Source organism: Gigantopelta aegis, chromosome 10 (genome assembly GCF_016097555.1).
Source record: "Gigantopelta aegis isolate Gae_Host chromosome 10, Gae_host_genome, whole genome shotgun sequence".
Classification (NCBI taxonomy): domain Eukaryota; kingdom Metazoa; phylum Mollusca; class Gastropoda; order Neomphalida; family Peltospiridae; genus Gigantopelta; species Gigantopelta aegis.
Window position 1 is genome coordinate 8,985,860 of NC_054708.1, and position 20,136 is coordinate 9,005,995.

Genomic DNA, 20,136 nt, shown 5'->3' on the forward strand with positions numbered 1-20,136 from the left:
TAAATGGGTTGGAATTGGAAAGAGATTTAGGAGGAATTTAAGCAATAAATGGGATTGGAAAGAGATTTAGGAGGAATCAAACTAATAAATGGGTTGGGATTGGAAAGAGATTTAGGAGGAATCAAAGCAATAAATGAGTTGGGATTGAAAGGAGATTTAGGAGGAATCAAGCAATAAATGGGTTGGGATTGGAAAGAGATTTAGGAGGAATCAAAGCAATAAATGAATAACCCTTCTTACCACCGCCTGGAATTCTACCCACACATCTTTCATGTCATACATCAAGTCTGATCTCATTGGCATGCCTGAAGCCTGCAATGACAAAATCATTTTAAATGCTCACAGATATGCAAGACAATTATATGTGTGCTCTTTATTGGTGACATATGACAAATATAACACATTAAACAGACTCAATTTATGATACTAACTTTAGTTTAACAGTTACTGTAATAGTTTCTTGTACTATATATTTAAAAGAAAAACTAAATAAAATTTGATATCAGTCAACCAAACATTATTTTAGGACATATAATTTGGATTAATTCACTTATTAAATAGGTATAACAATCATACTTCTCAATCATTTAGATTAATTTATTAGGCAATGACATTCAAAATATTTTTCTCCAGGACACAGCCTCAGATGTTTGAAATAGATTTTTGTTTACGAATACAAAAATACTAGCTAATGCTAATGAAACAGTACACAAATAATGTGCAGAGCATGATTACAGCTAAATGTACATCTACTAGAAGCCGTTTTATTTCTAAAATATAGCTGTAAACACCTAAGACATGAACTTAATCAGTTTTGTCTCACTTCCCTTCCTCAAAACCCGATATTACATCCAATTTTCCATTTAATGAATCCTAAATCATAATTATTGGTTGGTAAACATTTGCTTGAAAACTAAGACTCTCATAAGTCTTTATGGGGTTTGAGAAAGGTGCTTGATAATATACTGATTAGATGAGTGATAAAATTTGATACTACATCAATAGTGCTTACACACTGTGATAATTGTAACAAAAGAATGTTCTTTGTGTATAGGCATATAGTGTCACAAGGGGTGGGACGTAGCCTAGTGGTAAAGCGCTTGCCTTATGTGCAGTCGGTCTGGAATCGATCCCTATCGGTGGGCCCATTGGGCTATTTCTCGTTCCAGGCAGTGCACCATGATTGATATATCAAAGGTCGTGATATGTGCTGTCCTGTCTGTGGGATGATGCATATAAAAGATACTTTGCTACTAATGGAAAAATGTAGCGAGTTTCTTCTCTGAGACTATATGTCACAATGACCAAATGTTTGACATCCAATAACCAATGATTAATAAATCATTGTCCTCTAGTGATGTTGTTAAACAAAACAAACTAAGTGTGAAAACTGTGTCCTATACATATTGTAAGAAATCATGACCTATGTGAACATACATTTGATGAAAAGCCTGTTCTAAATGGATAATAGATATGTACTGAAAGAACCCAGTCCTTTGAGGATAAACAATAAATATTGACAACACCAAATTTTATGTGGATAGTCCATACATATTGAGAAAATCCTGTCCTACAATGTAGGTGGATAGTCCATACCAGTATATATTTTAAAAACCTGTCCTACATGTATAGTGCTTACATAGTACATAGAGAAAACCCTGTCCTATGTGGATAATACACAGTACCAGAAAACCCGAAATTGGCATAGTGCTTATATACCGAGAAAACCCTGTCGTATGTGAATAATACATAGTACCAGAAAACACTAAATTGGCATACAAATTGTACATATCATAAGAAGACCCTGTCTTGATAGTGCGTACCAGTACATATTGTGAGAAAACCATGTCCAATGTGGATAGTGCATAAATAATGACAAAAGCTTTCAGTTCTACACAGTACATGGACAGCACAAATATATTGTAAGAAACTCTGTCCCACATAGATAGTAAACACACACACACACTATGGAAAACTATTCACACATATGCTCATATGTGCAAACAACTCCTATACACACACAGCAAACCACAGTTACATAGTTATACTATCACACTGATTTAATGCTGATGCCAACTACTCCTGAAGAACAGCATTTATTTATAAACTTTTCTTGAGGCTTTTAGCTGTTTAACATGCTTTGTAATAATAAAGGTTTGCCGACGAACTAACTTGAGAATCATCATATTTATAGGATATTAAACAAGCTTCCATTTCGTATCATGTTAATGTCTTGAGTAAAATTATTTCACGAGGGACATAAACATGATACGAAATAATAGCAAGTTTAATATTCTATTTATTACCCATAAACCACTTAATTTATATCACTCAATTCGTTTAAGGTTGTAGCACACCAATCGATGACATCATCGTGTGATGTCGCAGTGTTACATCCCACTTTGATGAGTACCAAGATATTTTTAACCACATGGGTAATAAATATATATAATGAACTTTTAATATACTGCTTTTATTTATCTAAAAAAATAATTATAATAAATAAAAATAAATAAATAAATAAAAGATTCCTCAAGCTGCAAATACCTACATGTTATTTAAACTCTTGAAAATAAGATGTGCACATGAATCATTTGGTCAACAAAAATAATAAAATAATACAGAAAACACATTTTGTTTAAAGTTAAATGCAACATGCTGTTACAGAAAAGAATATGGCATTTACATGTATTGTTCTACATTTTAAAATAAGTGTTTTTTCAAATATACTTTTTTAATTGATATTTGAACTGCATACCATAGCTAACATCATTATCATTATAGCTGTTTTTTAATTTGAATTTGAATTGCATCTCCCTACATTAGCAATAAACAGGGTGTATGATAATGGCATGGAAAACTTTCAATGCAAAACTGCTATTGGAAATTTTTTGTTTGAAGATTATGGCATCTAACTGAATGAAGAAAATATTGAAATTAAAAACAAAATGTATTATTTACAAAATATGAATATGAAGTGAAATTATGTACAACTAAGTTTTGTTTGTTATTGTATACAAATCAAACAGGATGGTGTGGAAATTGTCTCATTCACCTAAGATATAAAATTTAAGTGTTTTATGTTACAACTTAGAGAAAAGCACAATTATTCCTGGTTACAGCTGATAAGATCAATAGCAACAAACCTTGAAAGAAAAAATTAAATAGATCACTCGAGTCAGGCTCTATGCTTATTAAACCTGGAGATTAAATTCAAGATGTCTTGTAGTCCGTCGCCCATACAAACAGAATGGAGTTAACGTTTGGGGACTTTGCTCAACCTCAACCGGTATTTTCAGCTTTGATATGCATATGTTGTGGATTTTAATTTCAGATCCAAATTACCGGGCATTTGACTTAGAAACACTCAAATTTATTTACTTAGTTCTTTAATTTTAAAAATTAAAAATCTGATATCCTGCATTCAAGCATGCTGGTACACTCAAACTACATTGCACTCCAGTCAGAAATTATAGCCTGTCCATACAGGAAAAACAAAGAAAAAAGAAAAAAAAAGACCCAAACAAATTATAAGCATTAAGGAGGGAGATATCAGTTTCTTTGTTATTCACAGGCAGTCTGAGAACTTTAGACACAGATTATGAGAGGTTCAAGTTCTAATCTGACTGCCCTAAAGCTGCGACCCCACTTACAGATGGGCATCAGTCTGTGACCACAAAACCATACAAGAACTGAACAAAGCCGAGTTCTAAACCAAACCAAACAGACGTCATCAGCACTGTATGTAGTATTCATGCATTTACTATAGATCATTAAATATTCATCCTTCTTCATGCATCACTAAATAATGTTATCCACACTTTTTACATGCTAAAAAAAGAACAGAAAGGGAAATGAACATGTTTTAAAATCTCCTTGTAAACCAAGACACAGCATTAACAATAGTTACCTCCCCTTGGAGTGGCCTTTGGTTGTGCTTTTAAAGGAAATTAAATGCTAACAGTGTGCTTTCATTACAAACTGAGCTGTTGGCTTTTTACAACAAATTTGTTCACCGCCTTTAAACCATCAAACACATTTTGTAATTAACTCTGCTGATAAACATGAAGTATTAAGATAATACACAAACTTGAAATATGCACTGAACTGATAATAAATAATAATGTGTTAAAATTTTACATTTTAAAAAAGAAAAAATTAAGAGGTGTCTGTTAAAGAAATAGTATTGTACTCCTAATATGAAAAAAATAATGTTTAAATGTTTTAACATGAAACTGAAACATGGTGAAATTTATAATAATATAGCTGAAAGAAGTCATTATCTGTAACCTGTATTTCTGCACATTGTTAAATCAGCAGCTATTAACTATTTAACACATGGCAAGTGTGACATTTAAACCTGGCTTTATAGGTTTAAAAAATCCAACCTTTTGTGAAAATACACACACTACACCTTCCAACTAGCAGCATGATGATAGCTCATATATGTACGTATATCTAAATAACACTCAGTTGATCAAAATATAGGTGATGTAGTTTTACTTTAATAACATTTTATGAAGAACGAAGTACCGTTCTCGACTTTCTTGACATGTGGTAACCTCCCGGTAACCTGAATGAGCATTCTCGACTTATTTCAATGCCTTTATACACATTTTGGTCCTTAGTCAAAGTCAGGATACATGTGTAGACCTTCATTTATCACAATATGTATATATAGGTATATATATGGGCCCTCAGTCAAGTCAGCATACATTTAGTTAAAGGTTAAGCCACCAGGCCCAGTTCAGTCCACTGGTGTTGGTCTGATCTCGGACATGACCAAACTTACCATGGCTCTGTGTACATTCCTTAGAACAAGAGTGTGCATACTGGCAACATTACGGAACTGCTGGAAAATCACCTCCAACAACTCGTGCAGATAGCGGGGTTGGTTCTGACTGGACAGGGTTTCACCTGCACTGAAACATTAAAAACACAAAACAAAGTTATTCTGAAAGGCAAATTACCAGGAAAACGTTATACACCAGGGTCTTTCAAAGGGATATCTTAACACTACAATATCGTAAAACCATTGTTGGCTATAACGTCACTACAACACATGCCATAGTGATGTCAAACCCTATAACGGTTTTGCGATATCGTAGAGCTAAGAAAGCTTTGAAAATATGGACACAGTAAAATACACAACTTCGAAATATGACAGGAATACATAAACCACTGTCTCTTAATAGAATGTAGCAGTTTCTGTTATATACATTTTACGTCGACAAAACAGTCAATTACAAGAGCAGGATGTTTAATCTGATCTTCATGGGCTTCCATTTAGAAAAAGAAACCAGTTTTCAGTTAATTACAAATCCAAAACTATTTGATATGCCTTACCTCTCAACTATCTGTAATGATGACTTTGCAATAAGGGAAAGCAACTCGGGATGAATTTTCATCTTTATAGCCTGTGGGTTGAAAAGAAGGAAATGTTTTGTTTAATGACGCACTCAACACATTTTATTTATGGTTATATGGCGTCAGAGAGACGAAAAGAATGACAAATTTACAACACTGTCTTTTTTTCTTTTTTTTTCATTCTCAGAAATATAAACAAAAGTAATTACATGTATGTTTTTAACTGGCTGACGATGTCAACATTTGGTTGACGAAATGTTAAGAATTTTATCTTGTGGTTTTATACACAGACTTAATTTTATTATTTAATGTAAACTGAATGGCCATGCACTGATTACCACAAACTGATTTTACAAATGCTACAGCTCTGGCATTAGCACTGCTTACTGCTGTTGTGAATTCTGAGGATGATAAACTAATAGTAGATAAATACAGAGTTGTAAGGCTCCATGTTTGGTCAAGTTAGCTTTCTTTGTTTCTTTCAATAATATTCATTACCATTAACATTGAAATAGCATATTAAATATATTACTATATGTTATGGAGAAGGCTTAGTAAAGTAAAAATTTGTCTCTTATCTATTTGTTTTTCAAAAGCAATAACGGTAGTACTAAACCAAATAACATTAGATTGGGTCAAAGTTTGAGATGTACCGAACTTTTGATAGAGCAGTTAATACCACAAGCCCTGCCATTGGTGATAAATGTGACAGTGTTTGTTGTGATAAAATGTTGGTTTATCTGACCAGTAAATTCCTGTAATTTAATTTGAACTAGTGTCAATGCATCCAGCTACTACTGTGCGAGCTCCTACTAAAAATAACATAACAAGTTATGTCTGAAATGAGCAGCTTAACCCGAATTTTTCTGATTTACCTTAAGGGTCAGATGTGGTAGTATTTATGTCCATGGTGTATGTGTCGATTGATACATGTACACTGCAGGTAGGAGTTTGAGCCACATACATTTCTATTATATTTATATCCATGGTGTATATCTTAATTGATATGCTGCATGTAGGAGTATACGCCCTAAACGATGTTTTGATCAATCAGAGAAAGGGAATGTGTGATCAGAGAAAGGGAATGTGTAATGAGAGAAAGGGAATATGTAATGAGAGGAAGGGAATGTGTTATGAGAGGAAGGGAATGTGTAACGAGTGGAAGGTAATGTGTAACGAGAGAAAGGGAATGTGTAACGAGAGAAAGGGAATGTGTAACGAGAGGAAGGGAATGTGTAATGAGAGAAAGGGAATGTGTTATGAGAGGAAGGGAATGTGTGATGAGAGAAAGGGAATGTATGATGAGAGAAAGGGAATGTGTAATGAGAGGAAGGTAATGTGTTATGAGAGGAAGGGAATGTGTTATGAGAGGAAGGGAATGTGTAATGAGAGAAAGGGAATGTGTTATGAGAGGAAGGGAATGTGTAATGAGAGAAAGGGAATGTGTAATGAGAGAAAGGGAATGTGTAATGAGAGGAAGGTAATGTGTTATGAGAGGAAGGTAATGTGTAATGAGAGGAAGGGAATGTGTAATGAGAGGAAGGGAATGTGTAATGAGAGAAAGGGAAAGGGAATGTGTAACGAGAGAAAGGGAATGTGTAACGAGAGGAAGGTAATGTGTAATGAGAGAAAGGAATGTGTAATGAGAGAAAGGGAATGTGTAATGAGAGAAAGGGAATGTGTGATGAGAGAAAGGGAATGTGTAATGAGAGGAAGGTAATGTGTTATGAGAGGAAGGTAATGTGTTATGAGAGGAAGGGAATGTGTAATGAGAGGAAGGGAATGTGTAATGAGAGAAAGGGAATGTGTAATGAGAGGAAGGGAATGTGTAATGAGAGAAAGGGAATGTGTAATGAGAGAAAGGGAATGTGTAATGAGAGGAAGGTAATGTGTTATGAGAGGAAGGTAATGTGTAATGAGAGGAAGGGAATGTGTAATGAGAGGAAGGGAATGTGTAATGAGAGGGAGGGAATGTGTAATGAGTGGAAGGGAATGTGTAACGAGTGGAAGGTAATGTGTAACGAGAGAAAGGGAATGTGTAACGAGAGAAAGGGAATGTGTAACGAGAGGAAGGGAATGTGTAATGAGAGAAAGGGAATGTGTTATGAGAGGAAGGGAATGTGTGATGAGAGAAAGGGAATGTATGATGAGAGAAAGGGAATGTGTAATGAGAGGAAGGTAATGTGTTATGAGAGGAAGGGAATGTGTTATGAGAGGAAGGGAATGTGTAATGAGAGAAAGGGAATGTGTTATGAGAGGAAGGGAATGTGTAATGAGAGAAAGGGAATGTGTAATGAGAGAAAGGGAATGTGTTATGAGAGGAAGGTAATGTGTAATGAGAGGAAGGGAATGTGTAATGAGAGGAAGGGAATGTGTAATGAGAGAAAGGGAAAGGGAATGTGTAACGAGAGAAAGGGAATGTGTAACGAGAGGAAGGTAATGTGTAATGAGAGAAAGGAATGTGTAATGAGAGAAAGGGAATGTGTAATGAGAGAAAGGGAATGTGTGATGAGAGAAAGGGAATGTGTAATGAGAGGAAGGTAATGTGTTATGAGAGGAAGGTAATGTGTTATGAGAGGAAGGGAATGTGTAATGAGAGGAAGGGAATGTGTAATGAGAGAAAGGGAATGTGTAATGAGAGGAAGGGAATGTGTAATGAGAGAAAGGGAATGTGTAATGAGAGAAAGGGAATGTGTAATGAGAGGAAGGTAATGTGTTATGAGAGGAAGGTAATGTGTAATGAGAGGAAGGGAATGTGTAATGAGAGGAAGGGAATGTGTAATGAGAGAAAGGCAATGTGTAATGAGAGAGAAAGGGAATGTGTTATGAGAGGAAGGGAATGTGTAATGAGAGAAAGGGAATGTGTGATGAGAGAAAGGGAATGTGTGATGAGAGAAAGGGAATGTGTGATAAGAGAAAGGGAATGTGTGATAAGAGAAAGGGAATGTGTGATCAGAGAAAGGGAATGTGTGATAAGAGAAAGAGAATGTGTGATCAGATAAAGGGAATGTGTGATCAGATAAAGGGAATGTGTGATCAGAGAAAGGGAATGTGTGATCAGAGAAAAGGAATGTGTGATCAGAGAAAAGGAATGTGTGATCAGAGAAAGGAAATGTGTAATCAGAGAAAGAGAATGTGTGATAATATAAAGGGAATGTGTAATTAGAGGAAGGGATGTGTGTTACCTCGACGGCCTCCGGCAGTTTCCTCAGTACAGACAGCGACTCTATGAGGACAGTGATGAAGTGAGGCTGGTTCTCCTCTGGGTTTGCATGCAGGTCTTCACTCACTTCCTTCAGGTCCAGGTCTGACTCCTCCCGACAGAATGATGTCGGGCTGTCGCGGCCAAAATTCACACCTGAAAACCACACACAAAAATACACTACAGTAAAGTTGTTTGTTTTGTTTAACAATAGCACTAGAGCACATTGATTTATTAATCATCGGCTATTGGATATCAAACATTTGGTAATTCTGACATATAGTCTTTGACAGGAAACCCACTACATTTTTCCTTTAGTAGCAAGAGATCTTTTATATGCACCGTCCCATAGACAGGATAACACATACCACGGCTTTTGATATACCAGTCGTGGTGCACTGGTTGTAACAAGAAATAGCGCTATGAATCCACTGACAGGGATCGATCCTAAATGGACCATGCATCAGTCAAGTGCTATACAACTGGGTTACGTCCTGCCCCCAGTTTTTGAAGACTGCCCCTGAGATTATTATAGATATTCAGAACTATTCAATCAAAACTCGATAAAAAGATAAGACTTGTAATTTTCAATGTTAAACATTTATTTAAAAACTTTAAATTGAATAAAAATACACAAATTCAAAATATCTCTCCATTAGTTTATGAAAACCGACTCTGAGAATCATTGTACTGAATTTGAGAACTATCCAATCAAAACTTCAGAATACAGCCTTTACACTTTTCAATGTTACATTTTTATTTAAAATTTTAAAATTTAATAAAAAATTTCATACTGTCGCTCAGTTAGTTTGTGGAGATTGCCCCAGATAATCATTGTAGCAAGTCTCAGCAAAAGCCAATCAAAACTTTAAGAGAAATAGACTTCAAAGGAAAAGTTGACGGATGAACAAATTATTATTAAAAAAGCTCCACTGAAAAACATCAAAGCAGAGCTAAAAATGTTCTCAGGTGTCAATAAACAAAGATTATTTTCTAAACAACAGTAAATCAACAACAGACACAACTATGAACAGCTGCTAAACTAACATGCAGTAGCAAAATGTTTAATTAACTGTTGATAGTGACGGTTATAGCATACCACTTCTCTTGAGTGATCCATCCTTTAATACTGTCTTAGACCCTCGGCGAAGACTTGGTTGCTTTCCAGACTTATCATAGATCTGACGGTTCAGCTCATCAATAATAATCTCATGTAGGCGCTGAATAAAAATGTATATTAAATAATAATAATATTAAATAAATAACTAAATAAATAAATACAGAGATGAAACAGTAACTATCAACACTGAAATTGAAGAAGAAAAAACATTTACACAATTTCAGTTTTCTGTTCATAATGTAATAATTAAAGTTTTATTTTAATCATAATAGTTTACAGGCATCCCATTGGTCCAGCTGTAGCAATGCGAGTGTGTTCATTTCTTGAATGTAAAAATGGCACTGTCAGGGTCAGGGAATGTCTCATCTGATAACGTCACTTTATATTGGTACTTTATATTATTGAACATTATTGTCCAAGAACCAACAAAAGAATTCAAATTAAAATATGATCTTGTTCGTGTTTTTATTTATAAGAATGTTTCAAATTTAATTACAAGAAGTGTCTATTATTTCTTTTAAATTCATCGGGGTATGGAAAAAAATAATGGCAAATTTTTGTGTGAACAGCTTCACCGATTCACAGTTTGCCATGCTTTTTTGTTCATATCCTGATGACCTTAAAAGAAATAACAGACAACCCTCAGATAAATCTAAATCATAAGAATTATATTTTTTGTTCGTAACACATAATGCAGAGACTATAATAATTTTATATTAAATGGCTACTAGTCAAAGTGGACAGAAAGTAAATAATGGAGAGAATTACAATCCCCTAACGAAGGTGGCAGGATGACACCAAAACATAGATAGAAAACTGTAATGAAAGTGATTTATAATCATGACATCACTGACAAGAAAATGAGAAAGTAATTACAACATAATGTCAGCTGATAACAGCAGGTAAGAAATATGCACCAATACAGTAACTCAGAATAACTCATAACAATCAGATAATGACAGGTTAGCATCATCAAATATTCAGCATTGCAGCATCTCTGTCCCGGGTTGGGTTTCTGGCTATCCAGACACGGAACCCGGGACAGACATGCTCAAAACCTTCGTGGTATATGAGCATGGAAAAATTCACACACACACTGCAGCATCCTCTACTGCCTCTACAGTCTCTAATATCCATGGTCTAACAATTAATGTTCCACACATGGCAAGTCAAGAGAAAAACTATTACCTCTTTTCTGGAATTCAGTTCAGCTCGAAGGTCCCGAAGAGCATCAACATTAGACAATGATCCTTCCAGTCTTGCAACTGGACAAAAATAATTAGAACTAATGTAAAAGTACATCAACATTGGACAATGATCCTTCCAGTCTTGCAACTGGACAAAAATAATTAGAACTAATGTAAAAGTACATCAACATTGGACAATGATCCTTCCAGTCTTGCAATTGAATAAAAATAAGTAGAACTACAAGTAATTTAAAAGTACATATTCCAAAAATCCCAAAAGTTAAAAACAAGTATGACACTACCTTTTAAGTTAAACTTAAAAATTGATCTCAATAGGTGAAAACGATATGACTCTGCTACTACATGTATATGTTTTAGTTAAAGTTAGTCTTGAGTCTGAGCACAAATCGATATCCAGTCATTTGTTTGTATCGATATTTGTAATGTAATAGGCACAGAATAAAATCTCCTGTAAGTGGCCTTTATTGACATTTTGAACTGTGTAATTAATGTAGAAGGGTTTAGTGAATGTTTTGGTGTACGTACATTCATTGACTACAAATGTACACTGATCGTGTTTCATTTATTAATCCATGAGCTGGAGATTATAATGCACACAAAAATGACATCATTAATGATCAAAATGCTAATGCAAGAAGAAACAAGGTGGTGTAACAATGCATTTTACAAGGCATTTTTACTTGGATTATGTCATCCTACATACCAGAATTAACGACCAGCTCTGTGGCATGGAGATAGTATTTCTGGGACTCAAGTTCATCCATTTTGTCAGGCACTTCCTTGATCTGCTCACTGTATTGAACCAAAGCCTTTATATTAAAGTGTAAAATCAGCATGCTCAATATACTTAATTGTCTGCATTAATTTAGTGTAATAGTAAAAATTATTTTAATTTATCATAAAAACATCTACAAAAGTTTAAAAGCCTACACACAAATTATGGTGGAATTATTTATGTACCATATTATTTTCTTCTCCTAACCTTTCTGTAAAAAAGAAAAGGCAAATGTATACCAATACAGGAGCAGAGTATTTAATTATCTACTATTAGACATCAAACATATATGAACATTAAATGAAAACTGTTCAAAGCAGAAGAAGCAATGTAAACACCACAGATGCAAGAACAGAAAAATGGTCTTACAGAGTCAGAAATCATATTTTTTTATGGTTACAAAGTTATTTTGAATACTATTTTAGATGAAATAATAATTAGTACAGACTAACAGAAATAGCAAATTGTAATTCAAGCAAACACCGGATGAATGTATAGTATATATGTGTAATGACTGCATATTTAATTTCTAGGTAAAAGTTCCATCATCATCTCATAAATTTTAAAATGATTGTAAACAAATTCAATTACCAAATGGTGTAATAAATATTTAAAGAGACATTCCTGAGTTTGCTGCAATTTTAATGATGTTACCGACTAACAGATACTTTTTAACAATTGTAATTACACATCAAATAAATTTTTCTACATAAAATATTAGTGGCTGTATATTAAACATGTTTCTGATCTTTCTAAAATTTGTACTAGGTTAAATTTCATTTTATTTCCTAAAAAGACAAAATCCAGATTGGGCTTCTTACAAATATTAAGATGACCAGAAACACATTGAATATACAGACACTGATATTCTAAACAAGAATATATATTTAATATGTAAGTTTAATCGTAGAAATATTTTATTTAACAGAACACACTATCCCCCACCCCCCCCCCCCCCTCCAAAGGAACGTGTATGAATGCTGTAACTGTCTGTGTTTAGCATTACATTTTTGGTTGATACTGATTACAGGACTGCATTACTATGTCAAATTCATGTAATCTCTAGTCACTTACATTTGGTCAAACATGGCCAAAACAGTCTTGTGTTCAACTCCATCTCTCCACAACTTTCGAAGCTCATCTCGCTTGAAATGGAGTAAAGACTTACACGAATTCAAATCACGTTTAATTTTGTGGATTTTCGTTCTAGATTCTGAAATACAAAAATCATAAAATATTACACAACTACATGTATCACTGGTATGAACATTCATCAATTTACTAAAATGAATTTACAACTCAACTTTTACAGTTTTGTGGCATTTTTTTTTTCAATTCTAAATTTAAATTGTTGAACATGGTATCATCCAACACAAAATTCTGTACATTAAAACAATGAAACTCTTACCATTTATGCTTTTGGTCATGGCACCAAATGCTTGCACAATTTTGTTTACTTCCTCCTGATGAGCTGTCAACAAAAAGCAATAATTAATATATGGAGGCAGTAAACAATATTCATCATCTGGTTAACCCTTAGCTATGGATATATATCTATAGTAGTGGTTGCATAAAGTTCTGCTATTGGCAGTAACCAGCTGGAATTTCCCTATTAGCTTAGATAGATCAATGGATTCTTGTACCGAGAGTCCCTGGTTCAAATCCCTTTTGAGGAGGTTGATTTATTGTTCCATTTGGAGCCTATGTAGGGAATGGACGTGTTCTCAGCACAAGATCACAAATATAGAAAAAGCAAGAACTAAAACAGTTCACTGTCCATGAATAAATAAAATCAGGCATCATAGTTTCTAATAGGAAATTGATGCCATTTGTTTTAGGTAACTCATTAGAAAATATCTAGTTCTGTGAATAGTGATAGTGAACAAACATCTGTGAAAATATCTAGTTCTGTGAATAGTGATAGTGAACAAACATCTGTGAAAATATATAGTTCTGTGAATAGTGATAGTGAACAAACATCTGTGAAAATATCTAGTTCTGTGAATAGTGATAGTGAACAAACATCTGTGAAAATATATAGTTCTGTGAATAGTGATAGTGAACAAACATCTGTGAAAATATCTAGTTCTGTGAATAGTGATAGTGAACAAACATCTGTGAAAATATCTAGTTCTGTGAATAGTGATAGTGAACAAACATCTGTGAAAATATCTAGTTCTGTGAATAGTGATAGTGAACAAACATCTGTGAAAATATCTAGTTCTGTGAATAGTGACAGTGAACAAACATCTGTGAAAATATATAGTTCTGTGAATAGTAATAGTGAACAAACATCTGTGAAAATATATAGTTCTGTGAATAGTGATAGTGAACAAACATCTGTGAAAATATATAGTTCTGTGAATAGTGATAGTGAACAAACATCTGTGAAAATATATAGTTCTGTGAATAGTGATAGTGAACAAACATCTGTGAAAATATCTAGTTCTGTGAATAGTGATAGTGAACAAAGATCTGTGAAAATATATAGTTCTGTGAATAATGATAGTGAACAAACATCTGTGAAAATCCACAAATTCTGCAAAGGAACTTACTGGATATAAGCTCTCCAAGCTTTTTATTACTTTCACTGAATGCTTTCTCATTCCGAGTTTTCTCTTTCTCACGTTGTTCAAAGTCAGAACTGAAATAAATTAATCCAAATACATTTACAAGCTTTGTTGATGATACATATATCTACATGCATACATGTACAATTAAATCAAACTGTGGCAAACATTTAATAAAAATGGTAATACAAAACTGGTTTTTGCTTGTGATAAACTTTATAAGTTATAATTCTGATTAAAGGTTAACAAAAAGTAATGTTCATACACATTTTTCTAATGAAGATTTTTCTTTAATTTTTTATAATTACAGCATGTGGCTGAGCCGCTGACTATAATAATAATACAAAATATAGCTGGAATAAAAACTATATATTTAAAGTTTGTTTTGTTTACCGACATCACTAGAGCACACCGATTTATTAATGATCATGTATCAGATATCAAACATTTAGTAATTCTGACAAATAAGGAGGAAACCAACTACATTTTCCATTATAATTTATACGTAATATAACCTTTGATAGACTAGTCATGGTGCACTTGCTGGAACAAGAAATAGCCTAATGGCCGACAGGGATCGATCCTAGAACGACTGTACATCAAGTGAGCACTTTATCACTGGGCCACATTCTGCTCCCAACAAATATTTGGTCTAACTGCTATGGTTTGTTTGTTCTTACAGGATATACATGAATGTAAGAACTAACTGCCATGGTTTGTTTGTTCTTACAGGATATACATGTATGTAAGAACTAACTCCTATGGTTTGTTTGTTCTTACAGGATATACATGAATGTAAGAACTAACTGCCATGGTTTGTTTGTTCTTACAGGATATACATGAATGTAAGAACTAACTGCCATGGTTTGTTTGTTCTTACAGGATATACATGTATGTAAGAACTAACTCCTATGGTTTGTTTGTTCTTACAGGATATACATGAATGTAAGAACTAACTGCCATGGTTTGTTTGTTCTTACAGGATATACATGTATGTAAGAACTCACTCCTATGGTTTGTTTGTTCTTACAGGATATACATGAATGTAAGAACTAACTCCTATGGTTTGTTTGTTCTTACAGGATATACATGAATGTAAGAACTAACTGCCATGGTTTGTTTGTTCTTACAGGATATACATGAATGTAAGAACTAACTGCCATGGTTTGTTTGTTCTTACAGGATATACATGAATGTAAGAACTAACTGCTATGGTTTGTTTGTTCTTACAGGATATACATGAATGTAAGAACTAACTGCTATTGTTTGTTTGTTCTTACAGGATATACATGAATGTAAGAACTAACTGCTATTGTTGTTTGTTCTTACAGGATATACATGAATGTAAGAACAAACTGCTATTCTTTGTTTTTTCTTACATGATATACATGAATGTAAGAACAAAAATTATTAAAAATAAATTCCATGCATGGGACTGAGAGTACTCACCTTGAAGACAATGTCACAACGATTGACATCAAACACCCAGACTGAAAACAAAGAAGAAGATAATAATATCAACATTTTTTATAAAGTTAAATCATTGAAAAACACTACCAGACTAAATCATACACATGATGCTGCTAGATATTTTACCTCATCCAAAAACATGGTTATGGTGATGAATAACAATGTTCTGGGTGGGTGAAAATTAAGGGGGTGGGGGAGGGATGCAGCGGCTGTACAACTCCCCATGCAACCCCCTGCCTTTCAAAAACAAAAAACTAAAACATTTTACTGTATATTGTTGTGTGTTATAGTTAAAATATGTCAGAATAGAATTACATACCTTAAAATCTTGGAAATTATTGGATATATTTTTACTATATGTTTTTATAAGCGGTGATATCCCTAACAAAATAAAAAGTTTCTGATCTTTTTATTAGGAAATGCTGAAGAAACAAATGAGAGTAGTTTAAAACCATCTGTTACAACCAATAAATCTGCAACTGAGGAAAAAATACCAGACAAGAGTCAATAGACACAAAAAGCCGAATGCATGTAGACACAATTTAAAACAGAATGACTGTTCTGGTCACAAGACAAATTTGGTGCCAAATAAGTGGGGGTTTTCTGCTGGAGATTGCCAAAATAATAAAAAGAAAACATTTTCATTGTTCAAATAAAATATAACTTTTATTGTGTGTATCAAACAGACAAGTATGGGACACAACAGAGGATTTTAAATTATGTAATGTTCCTTTTTTAACAGTAAGTTACTGAAGTTTTCGTCATTTGCTTTTCCATACACGTGGTGTAGACATCGATTGCTTTTCTGTGTGTGAAATATGTCTGCATTTTGAAATAGAGGAGCTGGGTTCTGTAAAATATGGTACTTAGTAGCATGCTGAAAAATATGGAGGATTGTAGAAAAATAATGAGGGGTAGCAGAACATAAAAGGAAGGTGGCAAAAAGCGAAGGTGTGGGTGCAGTGCACCCCTAAAATGTACCAGCGAGAACACTGAATAATATTGTCAATGAAACAAAAGTATTAAAAATTGAACATTTTACAATTTTACAAATTAAAAGTACATCTTAATTGTTTCCAAAAGGCAATGTTATTTCTGTATTGCATCTGGCATGAAAGCAGATATTAAATGGTATACACTGACAGACTCACAGTGTACATATATAGATACAAGATTGTAAACAATTCACTTGTAGGATGAGATGAGGCATGCTTGCAAGATTCTAACTAGCCCAAGTACTATGATGGTAAGAGAGCTAGACGGACATTTGGGACAGTTATCAAGCTCTCTAATCATCAGTCCAATCTATAGCAACACTGCAGAATCTCGGCCTTCCAAAATGGTACTCAAAAATACCCACTCTATAACAACAATCCTGTATTTGATGTTAAAATAGCTTTACATTGATCAATAATTTTTTAGCTACCAGATAAAAACAATTCACATTTAATTAATCAATTAAAGAAAGAAACAAAGAAGCTTGTTTTGTTTAACGACACCACTAGAGCACATTGATTAATTAATCATAGACTTGGATGTCAAACATTTGGTAATTCTGACTCATAGTCGACTGAGGAAACCTGCAACATTTTTCCTAATGTAGCACGGGATCTTTTATATGTACCATTCCACAGACAGGATAGCACATACCACAGCCTTTGATATACCAGTCGTGGTGCACTGGCTGGAACGAGAAATAGCCCAATGGGACCACCGATGGGTATCGATCCCAGACCAACTGCTCATCAATCATTCAATTAGGCCCTAGTGCATATACAATTACAAGACTGCCTCATTTTCTCCCCTATGGTCTGTCTGATGCTCCTTAGGCTTTGAAGTCTATCTTGTTGAAGTCTATGTAACATGTTTTTTGTAAATAATTTCTGTTTGGTTCGAGTCAAGAAGAAAAGAAAAAGTATTATGAAAATAACAAAAAAAAACCCACACTATTTTTGTGTGCAATTTAGAAAATAATCGGCTCATAAATAAATAATTTGTAGTAAATTCCACAGTATGACAAGGCATTTCCTGTGGCCCGTGGGGAGGAGTCCTTTAAGGATTACAGAACTGTCACTGTCAGAAGTCTCTACACACGGTGACATGCTTCGGTTTAAACGTTTTTAGCATTACTGATAGCTTAATTGTAAGTCAAACAAGATATATATTGCATCATTCCATTGACATGCAGATGCATGCATTACGTAGCGGACAAACAACAGATGGCAAAAATACGGAAGTCTTTCCGTCAAATATACCTTCTCCATTTTGTGCTGGGGGGAGTTTCGATTCAACATTATTTACTTCCGTGACTGTATTCCAAACTGATAGTGATTTTCACATAAAACCAGTCTAGTCTCCAAAACGCCCAGTTGTTCCCCTTAGACTGCAGTTTCCCGCTTTTCAGTGCAAAGCCAACGGTCTCAGGATTCCTTTGTCATAACTGAATGGATTTCCTGAACTAAGCTACACGAAACACTCGTAGCGTCACTACCATTTTAAATAAATATCCTAGTACTGAGAGCTCAATTTCTTTGACAAGACGCGACCGTAGACTGCCGAAGTCGTAAATCACAATAAAATTAATGCGGCGCTCGTAAACTACTCACGTAGATTCTAAATAAAATTTAACGATGAACTGGTGGTTTTATGAGAAGAATACAAACTCTTTTGGGTCAAAATTGATCTAGCGATTACATAACACAACTGCTTTCGATGAAAAAAAAAAATTCACACGACCTTCACCTAGCTAAAAATAATGGGAGATAACTTGGGTTATTCGGGAATTACTATTGGTTCGGAAACCGGCTTCGGTGGTGTCGTGGTTGAGCCATCGGACATAAGGTTGGTAGGTACAGGGGTCACAGCTCGGTACCAGCTCCCATTTGCATACACTACGACTTCTACACCAAGAAGGTGAGGTGAATTTGTTTGTTGTTTGTTTGTTTTGTTGTTTTAGTAATATCTTATATTCTGACTATATTGTACTTATTTTATATAATTTGTGTTTCTTTGTCTTGTTTTTTTTTTTATGGGGGGGGGGGGGGGCGGGGCCTGGGTTCAAGTAATACATAAATTGTGTCGACACAAAGTGCTATATTTATATACCAACCTTGGGAATATCAAAATGTGGAGACAGCACTGTAACAGATGGATTAATACTCGTCTAGATCTTAATGACTTCAACTCAATACTCTTGTGGTATCCTTAAACCAAAAACAAACTTTAACTTTTAATTACTTATTGTTTTAATTTATATATGGTATATATATGGTTTACCAGGTGGTTTCAACTGCGCACTTCCATCCCCATGAATAGTTAAAGTTTGTTTTGTTTAACGACACCACTAGAGCACATTGATTTATCAATAATCGGCTATTGGATGTCAAACATGTAAGTTTGACATATAATCTTAGAGAGGAAACTGACTACATTATTCCATTAGTAGCAAGGGATCTTTTATATGCACCATTACACAGGACAGCACATACCACAGCCTTTGATATACCAGTCGTGGTGCACTGGCGGGAACGAAAAATAGCCCAATGGGTACACCGACGGGGACCCCATGAACAGAGTCAAAGTTATTCAGAACTTTGTTCAAGTTTTTCTATTTACTTTTAAAGCCGCTGTCTGGTTACCATAGAGAGGTTTCACAATCACGCCGTTATTATTACGGCAAGTGATACGTCACCACGAGTGTAGTGAGTGAAGTCGCAGCAATTTGCTTGCCGCTTTTTACGATAACTAATGCTACACGTAATACATTTCGTGGCTAATATATACTTTTAAAAATGATACTAAATAAATAATACTTCTCAGAATGCCGCCATCTTTAAGTCATCAACCGTGCCTATCTGCAAAACTAGCTTATCGAATAAAACAAAAACTGTCACCGAATCATATTGGACCGAATTAATGAAGCTTGTTTTTCTTAAACGCGGGTGTTTATATTAATTAAGCATTGTAAATGTATGCAGTTACACGCGTAAAAGACATAGACAGGCTAGGTAAATTCGACCCATTGTGACCAGCTATCGATATTCGTAACAGTAATCGTCAGGTTACGAAACTTCTCTATTTTAATTTAACATCGGTTACGAATTCAAAATACAACAAAACAGGCAGCAAATAACCTTTTTTATTTATCATAGACAGGGCAATACACATGACTTTAGTTGAACCAGTCGTGGGGTATCGGTTGGGATAGCATCTTAGGCAAGCGGTCTAACACCGAGGTACACGTGCAGAGACGTTGGGGAATGATGTTTTTGGGGCTGGGATCTTCGGCAGTCTTCTCGCGAGTAAAGAAATGCCCATGTTTCTTAAAAGGAAAAAAAAACATTGAATATTTTTGAGGACATGTCCTTCTTATACAGTGAGCTATTTTGTGGAGCCTTTTGCTTGTTGGAGTTTAATACATACCA

At 34.4% G+C, this 20,136-nt stretch overlaps 1 protein-coding gene across 3 annotated transcripts in view; it reads right to left on the bottom strand.

Annotated features, from left to right (window-relative positions):
• LOC121382874 (exocyst complex component 4-like) overlaps positions 1-18,080 on the bottom strand; it is a 41,131-nt gene extending 23,051 nt beyond the window's left edge. The window contains exons 1-13 of one of the 3 annotated variants that reach the window (XM_041512545.1): positions 17,968-18,080; positions 15,692-15,732; positions 14,228-14,316; positions 13,081-13,143; positions 12,747-12,885; positions 11,601-11,689; positions 10,878-10,954; positions 9,669-9,789; positions 8,553-8,725; positions 5,347-5,417; positions 4,793-4,922; positions 3,911-3,937; positions 241-312 (exon numbers count right to left, since the gene is read on the bottom strand). In XM_041512545.1, coding sequence (XP_041368479.1) covers positions 241-312; positions 3,911-3,937; positions 4,793-4,922; positions 5,347-5,417; positions 8,553-8,725; positions 9,669-9,789; positions 10,878-10,954; positions 11,601-11,689; positions 12,747-12,885; positions 13,081-13,143; positions 14,228-14,316; positions 15,692-15,732; positions 17,968-18,006 — 1,131 coding nt within the window. In that variant the 5' untranslated portion in view covers positions 18,007-18,080. The remainder of the gene's footprint in view (positions 1-240; positions 313-3,910; positions 3,938-4,792; positions 4,923-5,346; positions 5,418-8,552; positions 8,726-9,668; positions 9,790-10,877; positions 10,955-11,600; positions 11,690-12,746; positions 12,886-13,080; positions 13,144-14,227; positions 14,317-15,691; positions 15,733-17,967) is intronic. The other 2 variants (XM_041512547.1, XM_041512546.1) reach the window with 2 other exon arrangements.
• Positions 18,081-20,136: the final 2,056 nt, after the last annotated feature.